This window comes from Cibotium barometz, chromosome 56, assembly GCF_041138505.1.
Source record: "Cibotium barometz isolate CiBa-2024 chromosome 56, ASM4113850v1, whole genome shotgun sequence".
Classification (NCBI taxonomy): Eukaryota; Viridiplantae; Streptophyta; class Polypodiopsida; order Cyatheales; family Cibotiaceae; genus Cibotium; species Cibotium barometz.
In genome coordinates this window covers 1,558,073-1,571,571 of record NC_141101.1, presented here as the reverse complement: position 1 = coordinate 1,571,571, position 13,499 = coordinate 1,558,073, and the positions used below count along the sequence as shown (strand labels likewise).

Sequence of the window (13,499 nt, the reverse complement as noted above, 5' to 3'; positions counted from 1 at the left end):
GAAATATCATCATCATGGTGAAGTGTGTAGAAAAGAGATGAAGCAAGGAGAGAGGAGATGGTTTAAGCCATGCCAATAGAGAGAAGGTAAGAGGGAGGGAGAGAAGAGAGCAAGTTTTCACAACTCAAATGATACTCATGTTATAATGAATCCACCCAAATACATGCTTTTATAGGCACCAAGACTGACCCTTAATAAGAGGCTGTTTGCACCTAGTGTGTTCAAGTCAAATGATACTCATTGTTATAATGAATCCATCCAAATAGATGCTTTTATAGGCAACAAGGCCTTATCTTTTGACCCTTAGTAAGAGGGTATTCGCACACCTAGTGTGTTTACACTACTAAGGATACTTGACCAGACTCCTAACTCCGAAATACCCCCCACTTTTTGCCCTCTATAAGAGGGTTTTTTTCCCCGAGCACTTATGCATGTGAACCAACCCTTATTTCACTTATAGGGTTCACATTTTATGTATACTTTGCACATTATCTATTACATTGAGTTGTGTGTCTCTTGTTGTACTTTCATGATTGTGACCAACTCTGTGTGTGCGCGCGGTTTCTGCACCTTCTACTCCAACACTCGCTTGCACGCCTGTTTGGTCCAATGAGTACTTCAACATCTCATTGTTTGAACGCAGCATATTCTTGAAGGATGTGATTGCAATCGGTAGCAAAAGCCAATAACTCCAAAAAAGTAAGTTGCTCAATCTCATGCAACCCAATTGATGATGAGAGCCTAGTCACATGGCATTATAGCACGGGCTTTGTCAAAATAGTGGAGCACCCTAGAACCCCTTTCTGCAAGAAAAGTTTGTGTGTGAGACTGCAAATCAAAGAGCAATATGCTTTAGAGGATGCATATGTTTCAAACAAAAGGTCACATTGTCATAAAGTGTTATATTATTTGTTGCAATTTTATTATTTTCAGCATCCTCTTTCATTTAAAGTGTAGTGAACAACACAAAATTACTAAAGGAGTTTGTTGAGAAACATCCTAACCTCTACAACCGATTTCAAGCATAAAAAACCACATGGACACATGTCATTACTACTAGATTTAGAATTAAATTTAGGGCAAGCAATGAAGCATAGAAAGCACAATCAAGTTGCTCAAGTACAAAGAGGGATTAGTTGATAAGGAAGTAAGTACACACCTTTAGTACAAAGATAATGAGGGATCCAACCTCATAGTGCCATATGTCATAATTACTCCTAAGGTCACCACACGATGTGAAAAATACTAACACTAAATGTACCCCTAGCACTTATTTCTAACCCCCTAACAACGTATTGATACATTTATCCCAACCCATGTGCATAACTCCTACAAATCCCCCCGTGTAGTGATAATGTGATCATGTACAAAGTAACAGATCACTCTCCAAATGGAAATAAGCCCAAAGCTTTAGGATAAGCTTCAAAGTTTTCTCAATGTAGCGATTTACAATGTTGTCATGTGTAGAACATTAGATAAAGCTTATCTCCCTTGCATGTAACCTCTAACATAGTGATAGTGAAGCTCAATATACTTAGTTCTAGCATGGAATACTGGGTTTCGTACCACATCCATAGAACTCTAATTGTCAGTGAGAATATGTAATTCCCATGTGTTGACTCACGCATATATCTAGATGCCTTCGATCTCCTCAACCATATGCGCTCTACCATCATAGTGAATGCTCCTATGTAACCTTGCTAGATTTAGGGTTCAACTTAGGGCAAGCAATGAAGCATATAAAAAGCACAATCAAGTTGCTCAAGTGCAAAGAGGGTGAAGGACACAAACTCCCAACGAGTTGCATTAGTTGATAAGAAAGCAAGTACATAGCTTTTTATACAAAGATAATGAGAGGTCCAACCTTGGACGCCATGTGTCACGCTTTCTCCTAAGGCCACCACATGAAGCACACAAACTTCCATGAGTTGCATTAGATGATAAGCAAGCAAGTACACACCTTTCGTAATGAGGTCCAACCTCATGGTGCCATGTGTCACACTTACTCCTAAGGTCACCACACCATATAGAAATACTAACAATAAATGTGTCCCTAGCACTTATTTCTAACCACCTAACAACTTAATATTAATACATTTATCACTACCCATGTTTATAACTCCAATTTCCTTCACCAGAAGCAAGCAAAAAAACCAATGGCAAATTATGAACACGACTACTTAAAGAAGAAATGAAGCACACAAAGTCTAGAGTTGAGCTTTGAGTTTCTTAAAGAAAAGCATGAAATTCAACCCCGAGTAGCATCAAGTATCATTGCTTAGGTGCTTTTTGAGGTGGCAATAGTAACAGAATTGAAAACCTTTACTCACCAGCTTTAGTACTGAAAAGCCCATCTTTTGGGTGGCCTTCAAGCATATTTTCTCCTTCCAGAGCTGGTTGGTGAAAGGGACCGAGTCATTGAACATAACTTTTCCATGCAAATTAACACCGTTTTTTAATGTCTTGAATCAGTTATTTGCTTCATCTGTAAACCAAAGCCGCTCAAACAAAGGCTTCATTTGTCCCCAAAGTTTCTCCAAGATCACTATACAAACTTACTGAACAAGGAGCAACGGTTTCTTCAGAGCTTTTGAGTTGGCTTTGGTTTCTCCTCAAGAGAACTCCTTCCTACAAAGCATGCTGTGTGTGGTTTTACATCAATGCTAGTCAGAAGCCAATAAATTCATATATCATATTGAAGAGTGATTTGTACATGCAGATACAAACGTGAGTCATGACCCATTGTGCCAGGAAAGCATCCAGATCGGACTTTTTATTTACAAGTGTCTCCACTTTCTTTCCTTTCTAGCATAACCATCTCCCGCCCCACAATGCAGTCAGATGTATATGGTTTTACAACCCAGCACCACGTTGTCTGCTGAAGACTGTAAACCCATGACTGATGAAGTCACCAGTAACCCTGTGGACTTCCAAGCCTTTTCCAAATCCAGAACCAACGCCTTTAAGCCCCTTCCTACAATAAATAAGGTAGAGCCCACTACGGCCATTCTGCAAGGTGTTCTAATCGACCGAGGAGAAATCCTCCCAACAGGATCCCAACATTTCTTAGCTTTGTCCAATGCCAGCAGCTTGACACCAAAAGTCTGGTCCAGCATGTAGGTATGTTCCCCTACCACTAAGGCCGGTCCATACCACCTCCTTGTCATTTCATCATCTAGCAGTGTCCATGTGTTGTTGACGGGATCATAAGTTGCTGCATAGAAAGAGAGGCCATCTGTGGGGCTAATATGCCTCACATAAATCTTCCCATCCATCACTAAAGACTCTCCAAGATCTTGAACAATACTAGGGTTATCACAGGATAACCATTGATTTATGTGAGGATCATACATCTCCCAAGATGTGAGGGCACCAGAAGTTGTCCCAGTTCCTCCAATGGCATAAACTTTTCCATCAAGGGCACCACTTACTAGATAGCATCGTGCCAAGTCCATATGTGCTACCTCCTTCCATCTATGTAGAAGTGCATCAAACACATGTACTTCATTTGTTGGGTCCTCAAATTTTCCACATCCACCAATGAGATAGAGCTGTTTATCCAGCACTTCACAAGCCATTCCAAACCTCCTTGAGCATGCAGCCGGCATACCCGGAAGTGCCATCCACCTACGTTGAGAAGGATCCATCACATGCCAGTGAAGATATTCTGAACTATCTCTGCTTAAGACATAGACCCACCCCTCTGAAAGCCCAAGCTTTTCACGGAGAGCAACAAAGAGACGGCTGGTAAGAAATGATCTCCACTTCCTACAAACTCCTCGAAGAATGTAATGATACTTTCGAGCAAGCCTCACAAGACATAGCATGGCAAGATCATCAGGCAAACCAGGAATTAGAACAGTCTCAAAATTCTCATCACAAGAGCTCTGGCTACTCATCTCCTCTCTCAACAACGCCATTCATAAACAGTTACTGCCTGAGCCTGCAACAAGCAGCAAGAACATAAATCAATCAATCAATCTCTCTCTCTCTCTCTCTCTCTCTCTCTCTCTCTCTCTCTCTCTGCCACCCACAAGTGGGGCAGATTGGCTGGTGCAAGGGCCCTTAAAGGCCATGATCCACCCGAGTTCAAGTCCCACCGTTGGTCGTAGATGCCCTCGTGTTGCATTCTACCGACGTTAATACCTCTCTCTCTCTCTCTCTCTCTCTCTCTCTCTCTAAACAATACAGCCATTTGTACTTGTAGTAGGGAGGGCCTTTTACTCCGGATGTTTTGATCTTTCCTTGTTCTGACTTTCAGTCTATTCATGGAACACTTGTTCTACTGTTTGGTCTCACACACTCTTTGGGTCATTCGTAGATATTAATAAAATCTTTCTTTCTTTCTTTCCTGTTATGTATTACCTTAAAACGTCAATGCAAATTATTTTTTCTTCTCTTGTACATGTGGAGTTATCTAGGATTGCGCACAGTCCCCTCAAAGAGCCATACGTCCCTGCTCCTCTAGATCCGGACCATCCTCTGGCCAGCTCCAAATCCACGACATACTCCAATGCCATATAGCATAATCGTCCCAAACAATAGGCAATGCCTTCTTGTATGCTCTCACAGAGAAGGATGATCCATGATGAGCCCCACTAGATTCATTGGCCTTACAATCATTGTACATTATTAACCACTCCACTACCCAACCTATTGTAGTCTATAAGGCGCTTTGCCGTCTTACCCGCACGAGAACGGACACTTAACTATTGTAAGACGGCGTTGGAACGTATAAAGCGGCCTTACTACGCGCTTCGTGTCAAACAGGGAAAAGTCTATGGACTTAGTGTACATAGTTGCTTAAGACTGGTATGCCGGACCATTTTTAAGTTTGGCAGGCCTAGTGTGAAAACCAGTCACTTGTATATAAGTCATTTTTTACAATAAGTGATACATAATCATTTCCTTGGAATAGTTTTCTTGTGAGCTCTCTTTCTTCCCTCTTCCTACTTGCTTGCTTGCTTGCTTGATGGATGTTTGTTTGGATAGGTGTGATTGTAGGTTTCCCTCTTGCATTAGCTTCTTTTCCCGTCTTTTGTGAGAGAGAACCATCACGAAGGACGACCTCTTCTTGCCTCCATCTAGGAATTGAGAGCTCTCCCTTCACCCCTTTGGCAAGGAGCATTCTTGTGTGACAACAGAGTGAGGACACGACGGACGAGCTAGTGCACCCACATGGAAAGTTACATTTGCGGCACAAGACCCCACGGCACATGCTTCAGCAAGGCTAAGGTAAGCGCTTGACTTGAATATATTTGGCACGGCTGCAGAAGACTAGCCTATGGCTCAGCCGTTTTTCCATCCATTCCAAGCTATTGGAATCATTCAATATTGCCTGGTGTTGAGGTCATGCTCTAAAAAACAAACGGTTTTGGAGCCTTGGATGTGTTTGTTTGTTACTTTTGATTTCCATTTGAAGTTTATTTTACATGAAGGCATTCTATTTTATCTATTGGTAAGATAAAACCTTGGTTTTATAGTAAGAGGCTTAAATTTCATCGCTTTGATCCAAGAATTAGTTAGCAATTGTGATTTAGAATCCACTGCCAAAACATGAGCATTGAACTCCATTAGGTTGAATTAGAGTGAAGTTATCAATTTTAGTTTATATCTTTCATAAATTATTCATGCATTGTGGAATTGGTACGGTGGAAGCATATGCTAAATCACCTAAAAACAATCAAAAAACACTTAATTAGTTGCATCACTCAAACAGTGAACACACCCCATTAAGTCCAAAACGTCACAAAAACCACTAAAAACCAATCAAAACTCTTGGCGGATAGAGAACATAAGCCCGTAGTCCCACAAAAACCACTAAAAACCAAACCAGCTCTTGGCGGATAGAGAACATAAGCCCATAGTCCCACGCAAAAAGACATGATTCTGGACATGTGAGCCATGAGCGTGGAGGTAAGTAAACCTAATATAGTACGGACTAATTATTACATCCATAAAAACCCATACGGACACACCTACCCATATCCTTGGACGATATTCTTGTCATACAATCTGTATTAACTACAATTTCCAAGGAAATTTCTTGTCCTTCGTAATTATTAAAGAATTAAATATACTTATTATCCAATAAGTGCACACCAGCCCTATCATAGGTCCTCTTCTTAGATTCCCATACCCTAGATAGGCCTATTTCACACCGAGGTAGGACGTGAGAGCCAAGTTCATACAAAAAAAAGGCATGAGCTTACAGATGTGAACGCGCATATGTGAGCCGTGAGCCGAGAGCCGTGACATGTGAGCCGTGAACCTGCACCATAGTTACGGGAAACGCTGGAAACGCCCATTTTGGAGAGAAGAAACGCTGTTTCGTGCAATGCTGGGACTGAAACACATTTCACTTGCAGAAACGTTTCCATCCACCGAAAACGGCAAGTTTCCGGCGTTTTTGGCTAGAGAGAAACATTTCCTAGGCCATTAATGAGTCGTTTTGTGGGTCTCAAGCCACATGGCAGGCAAGCCAAAAAAAAACAGCACTTGGATGATGCGATCCCCGACGCCCAACGAAAATCAGCAAAGAAGGACCAGGCGGGCAGGTCGAAAAATTAAAAAAAGCCCTAAATCGTTATCGAGGGCGGCACCAGGGGTGGATTAAAAAAAGCCCTTCGAATGATTAAAAAAACGCCCTTCGAACAGTGAGCACTTCAGTCTTCGAATGATTTTAAAAAAAAGCCCCAAATCGTTATCGAACCTGGCACTCACGTGTGGAGATAAAAAATAGCAAAAAGAAATCCTCATTTTTCCACCTGGTTGCGCATAGCAATGCATAGCTTGTTGATTCTCTCTTTGAACTTTGAAGTTTTTGTAGCTACTAGCAATCCATTTCTTTCCTTTCTTTCTTCCATTCCCTCTGCAGAGAAAGGCACAAGTTGCTTTCCCTCTTCCTTTCTTGCAATTTGTTGCACGCTGCACATTGTTCCCATTCTTGTGTTTGCCCTTTTCTTTTCCATCCCCATTCTTGTAGGCATTTCTTTGTCACTCTCATCATTCATGACATCTAGGTAGCCACATCTTGAGAGAGAGAATGAGAAGGAATTCACCCAGAGTGACTATTGGTGGCAACAGGTGGACATTGTTAATAAATATGACTCCGAGAGAGGTGGGGCGGCAAGAAGATTTCGTTGCCGATATTGTGGTCTGGAAAGTGGTGGCTGTCCAAAGCGGGTTGAAGCCCATTTGCTTGCCTTGCCAAGGTTTGGCATAGGTAAATGCGAGAAGATTGCTCTAGCAGATGCACAACGAATGGAACGCGTAGCTTCACTTCTTCCCCCTCCACCAAATACTCGACGCAACGAGCATACAATAAGTGCTCCAACTCAGCATTCAGCTTCTCATGGAACTCCTGTAAGTGCTACATCTGGCCATCCACCCACTTCTTTGCATATTGCATCGTCTCTTGGGAGTGGTGGAAACTCATTTGATATGCCATCACATGCTCGTCCCAAAGGAAAGGCTAGGCAGTCCACTCTTCACACAGCATGGCATCCACAAAGAAAGGCATAGGTTGATGGTGCTGTAGCACGTTTTTTCTACTCTTGTGGGATCTCTTTTAATGTTGCCCACTCACCATTCTTCAAAGAGATGGGGGCTGAAATTGCAACATTTGGTGGTGCATACACTCCACCCTCTTATGATGCCTTGAGGGAGAGATTGCTTGAGAATGAGATAACATCCATCAATGAAGCCATTGCACCTGTAAAGGAGAAATGGAGCACGTATGGGGTCTCTTTAATGGCTGATGGGTGGAGTGATATACGCAGCCATTCATTAGAAGGCATTCGTGCAGCATGGAGGGAATCCACTCTACATAAAGTCTACAGAAGATGGGGTGAGACAAAAAACTGCTCTTGTGCTATGTGAGTTATGGAGTGAGGTTGTTGAGTATGTGGGTCCACAAAATGTGGTTCAATTTGTTTCAGATGGTGAGAGTACCAACAAGGCAGCAGGGGCCTTATTGGAGCAAACGTACCCACACATTACATGGAGTCCACGCATGGCACATTGTCTCAATAACTTGCTTAAAGACATTGAAAAGTTGCATTGGGTAAAGGCCACCATTAACACAGGCAAAGAGGTTGTTTCTTTCATAACCCGCCACCATTACTCTCTTACATTATATCACAGGTTTGCAAAGAAAGAGTTATTGAAGTACTCCAACACCCGCTTTGCATACAGTTTCATGATGCTTTGTCGTCTCTTTCATGTGAGACCAGCCCTAAAGCAGATGATGGAATGCCTTGATTGGGAGTCGTGGCCTACTCATAGCCTATAGGCAAGCACTTGGGCAGCTTTGCTATGCTACTATTACACAAGATGAGTTTTGGCCTTCTGTAGAGTATCTTCTCAAGTTATGTTGGCCGATTGTTAAGGTTTTGAAGCATGTGGATGGAGATGTGCCTTACATTGGGAAGATTTATGAGGCCATGGATTGGATGGTTGAGAACATCCATTTGATAGAGACCGATGCAGATAGAAGACACAAGTTGGAGGATCTTGCAGTGAGTAGATGGAACCAATATGATTCTCCACTACATACAGCTGCCTATGTGCTTGATCCAGAGTTTCAACACAAGGGGAGATAGCAACAAGCAGACGGTGAGGTGGTACGTGGTTGGAATCAGAGTCACACGGGGACGTGGGGACGGGCCGTAGGGACGCGGGACGCGGGGACGCGGAGACGGGGACGGCCGGGGACGCGTGGGACGTGCGGGGGACGCCGTGCAACACGGGGACGCCTGCAGGCGTCCCGGGGACGCGTTCCCGAAACGCGGGACGGGCAGGGGACGTGGTGAGGGGACGTCTCCAACGGGCAGAAAACGGCCAGAAACGGGCAGAAACAGGCGGAAACGGGCGGAATTCCAGCTATAAAAAAAGGCACAGTCTCTATTGCACCCACACTCGTTTCTCAAGCCTCATTGCTCAAGCTTCCAAATCCATCTCTCTCCAAGTTGTGCCAAGTTGTGCCAAGTTCCAACTTCCAAGCCATCTCTCTCTCTCTCTCTCTCTCTCTCTCTCTCCAAGCCATCTCTCTCTCTCTCCAACTTCCAAGCCATCTTTCTCTCTCTCTCTCTCTCTCTCTCTCTCTTGCACCCTTCTTCCCTCTCTCTCACACTATTCATCATTCATGGCATCTCAAGGTGAAGGCGCCGCCGCCACATCTTCCGTTGCGGGCTCTTCACGAAGGAGGCCGGCGGTGCACACATGGTCATGGTGGGATGAGGTCCACTACGCTAGTCGTGGAGTGGGCGGTGGTTCAAGGGCATGGAATTGCAAGCTTTGTTCCTACAAGAGAAGTGGCGGCGCCAACAAAGTGCGAGCTCACTTTTTGCACGAGGCCGGTCATCAAGTGCAATTTTGCGCACGTGTTACTCCTGAGAAGCGAGCGGAGCTTCTTGAGAAGCTCAAGGTTTATGAGGTGGCCGAGGCGGCAAAGAGAGGGCGACATGTTGCCGTTGATCCTCATGATGTGGTGAGAGCACGAGAGCAACCGACGCGAATGGAGGTGGAGAGGAACCCAAATCTTGCTTCAAGCTCTCAACCATTCAAGTCCACTCCATCCACATCGGGTGCCTCCATTCCCATCCGCCGTCAATCCACTCTTAACGAGAATTGGAACCCAAAATTGAAGGATGAGGTGGATAGGTCGGTGGCTAGGTTCTTCTACCACGACCACATTGCGTTTCAAGCGGCACGGTGAGAGTCGAGACTCAATTCTCTTCACTCTTTTTTTTTTAATGTCTCATGCTTCAAAGCATTTGTCATATTGCCAAAAAAAGCTAACATGCTACATGGTTTTCCTTACTTGAAATAGGTCTCCTTACTTCCGTGAGATGGCCACAAAGATCGGGGAATATGGCCCCTCTTATGTGCCACCTTCATCGGAAAAGATTCGCACCACTTTGCTTGATAGGGAGAAGTTGGCCGTTGAGCAGGCGGCGGCGGATACAAAGGCAACATGGGAGACTAACGGAGTCTCTCTCATTGTAGATGGATGGAGTGACACGCGCAAGCGCTCCATCCATGGAGTGGTGGCCTACTCAAGGGGCAAAGTGTACTTCATCGAGTCACATGATGCGAGTGGCACTGGGAAGGCCGTGGATGTGCTTGCCGCGGAATGGGCGTCCACGATCGAGGTCATTGGGCTGGAGCTTGTGGTCGGCATGGTGGCGGATGGAGAGGCGTCAAATAGGGCAGCCGGGAGCATTATTGAGTCAATGTATCCATCCATCACAGTTTCTTTTTGCATGGCCCATTGTCTCAACAACCTCCTCAAAGACATAGGTGCCTTGCCATGGATTGCACCCACCATTGAGGAGGCTAACCAGCTTGTATCCTTTGTCCTCAACCACCAAAGGCTGCGACATGAGTTCTCTAAAAGGAGCACTCTTTCCCTCCTCAAGTATTCTGAGACAAGGTTTGCATACAACTTCCTCATGCTAGGCCGCTTGTCTACATGTGGCGGAGCCCTAAGAGGGCTTTTCCTTAGTGATGAATTTTCAGCCATGCCGTAGTCAAAATCGGCAACAGGGAGAACATGCCGAGATCGCGCCGATGATGCCGCTTGGTGGGAGAAGGTGAAGACACTTGATGCCTTGGTCAAGCCTATTGTTCACCTTCTACGAGTCATTGACGGCCGTGAACCATGTATCGGCAAGGTCTATGAGGCCATGGATCGCATGATCGAGTCACTCCAGCAGCTTGTGCCAGACAGGGCCGAGTTTGAGGAGATCCACTCATTATGTGAGTCCAGGTGGAACTCCTACTACTCCCCTCTTCATGCGACTGCCTTTGTGGTTGATCCAGAGTTCCAGGGCAGAAAGCAAGAGGCCGACAAGGAAGTAAGCAGGGGATGGCGGATCATTTTGGAGCGCTTAGAGCCCGACCCTACCATCAGGCGGAAGATCAGAGACCAGCTATCTCAGTACAGGACGCGGCAGGGATCTTTTGGATGTTTAGATGCACAGCTTGACCGCCTCAAGATTGGGTCTCCTCTTTGGTGGGAGGATTGCGGATCAGATGGGCCGGAGTTGCAGCGCTTGGCTATTCGCATCCTTAGCCAGGCTGTGAGCTCTAGTTGCTTGGAGCAACTTTGGAGCGTTTACAGTCACATTGCCTCTAAGAAGAGGAACCGCCTTGAAGTGCAAAGGGCAAGTGATTTGGTTTTTGTGAGCGCTAACTTGCGCATGCTATGTGCGACAGCAACAGGGAAGGCGGATCCCTTCACCGAATGGAAGATGGCACAGCAGGATCCTGCAGCTCAGGAGCATCTTGAGGAGGTAGAGGAGGAGCCACAGCCTGAGGGGGAGGAGGAGGCGTCAAATGGCATCGACGACTTCGACTTCCAAGCCTCCCGTCAAGCTAGCACTTCAGGAGCTTGAGGCTTGACTCTTGAGCCTTGAGCCATCTCACCTTTTTTGTGCCCACTGCCAATGGCCATGATCTATTGTGATCTATCTAGTATCCCTATTTTGTACCCACTCTTTTTTGTAACCCTCACTGCCCATGAGGCATGTACTTATCTCTTTGTATCTATCAGACTATCAATCACATAATCAGTGTGCCATCGATGTTTTATTAGCGCATTTTGCTCAAAATGACTCTTGTTTTTTTGTCTATTCGGTGTAAAATTTTGTTCAAAGTGTGTCTCTATATGTATGTCATGCATACAACTCCTAAATTGCTTTTAAAAAAGAGGTTTTTTTTTGCCGTTCCCGACCCCGTCCCCGGGACGGCACTTCCCCATCCCCGTCCCCGTCCCCGTCCCCATGTGACTCTGGTTGGAATGCCACTTTGCAAAGGTTGGTTGGTACTCCAGAGAAAAGACGCAAGGTGAAGGATCAGCTTGCAAACTACCGCAACAAAGAGGGAATGTTTGGATGGAGTGACGCACAACATAACGGGTTGAAAGCTGAATTTTAAACCTTTATTTAAATCTCTGTCATATGAATCTTTATTTCATGTTTGAAGTGTAATTGTGGTTTTTCAAATTGTCATGTTGTAGGTTTCATGTTGGTGCTGTCACTTGGTGGGAAGACTATGGTGGAACTTCAACACCTGGCCATTCGTATTTTGAGGCAGGTGTGCTCTTCATCAGCTTTGGAGCGTTTATGGAGTACCTTTCGTCACATACACTCAAAGAAGAGGAATCGCCTTGGGAGCAAGAAAGCAGATAAGCTCGTCTTTGTTAATGCAAACTTGCGTTTGCTAACAAAGATGAAGCATAAGTACACGCATGATAAATACATTGGCTTTCATAAATCAGAGATAGACACGAGCTCCATCATTGGTGATGTAGTTGAGGAGGCAGAGGGCGAGGGTCAAACACATGAAGATGGCATGGAAGAAGCTCCACCAGAGGAGGAGCATGAGGATGAGCCTCAAAAGAATGAGGCTATTTCTATAGCATAGAAGAGTCTTGAGGAGTCAAGACTCAGGACTCTAGAATCTAGAGTCTAGACTCTAGAGAGTAGCTTCCTTTGACATTTGATTTTACTCTTTTTTGTAATGGCTAGTCACTAAGGACTTGGTCTTACTCTTGATTGAGTGATGGATTTAGCTTATTTTGTGATTATGCCAAGTTCTAACTTCTAAATCCTTTGATTTCTCATGCAACTTTAAAGTTTCAAATAATGATTCATAAATGTACAGTGTGGTATGTACACTATAGACTTTCCCCATACCCCCCTCTTAGGATAACCTGGGATAACCTGGGATAACGTGGTGTTTCCGTTTCCCCATCCTCAAAATTGCCGTTTCCGTTTCCGTTTCCGTTTTCCCATTTCCCATAACTATGACCTGCACACGTGGGCTTGCCGAGAGCCGTGGGGGGGAAAAAAAAACACTTGTCTGAAATAATTCTCAAACCTGAACCAAAAGCACCAGGGACCTTTGATGTAAACCCAATTTGTACTAATTGTTGGAAACCACAATACAGTCAATTGCAACGCATCAAACTAGACCTTCTCAAATCCACCAAGCCTTCAATCCTAGCAAACGACCAACACTCAACAGAGTGCTTCCCAGTTATGAAAGCTAGACTCCTTCGAATTCTCCTCAAGCGATGAGCTTTCAAAAGAAATGAGCCAATAAAACACAAACATGAGTGGAGAAACAGTGGAACACTTGGAAAGAGGAGCCACCACAATCCTCCAAACTTTAGATTCACCAACAAGCTCTGTAAACAGTGCCTTAAATTTTATGAAGAAGGCGTTCAACCGCTCTATTTTTGGACGTAGCTCCAATGAAGGAGTGGGAGAAGGACCAAGAACCTCAAGATTCGCTCATACAAGAAGCGGTCAAACCATGTCAAACATTTGGTGTCGATCTTGAGTTGGGTTTATTACAAGCACACCATGAGCAGCAAGTAGCCTAACGATCACAGTTATTATGGCAAACGAGAGATGTCTCTTTTGATATACACCAGGGACAAGTATTCCACAATACACACAACAGCAAGCATGTAGCCATATTTGGTAGTG

At 44.6% G+C, this 13,499-nt stretch overlaps 1 protein-coding gene and 1 pseudogene across 1 annotated transcript in view; one reads left to right on the top strand and one right to left on the bottom strand.

The window, feature by feature from the left end:
* Window positions 1–2,164: 2,164 nt before the first annotated feature.
* SKIP4 (SKP1 interacting partner 4) overlaps window positions 2,165–13,499 on the bottom strand; it is a 78,505-nt gene continuing 67,170 nt past the window's right edge. Inside the window, exon 2 of the mRNA XM_086790940.1 lies at window positions 2,165–3,943. Coding sequence (XP_086647066.1) covers window positions 2,838–3,920 — 1,083 coding nt within the window. The 5' untranslated portion in view covers window positions 3,921–3,943 and the 3' untranslated portion in view covers window positions 2,165–2,837. The remainder of the gene's footprint in view (window positions 3,944–13,499) is intronic.
* On the top strand, window positions 8,666–12,429 carry LOC147606778 (uncharacterized; annotated as a pseudogene).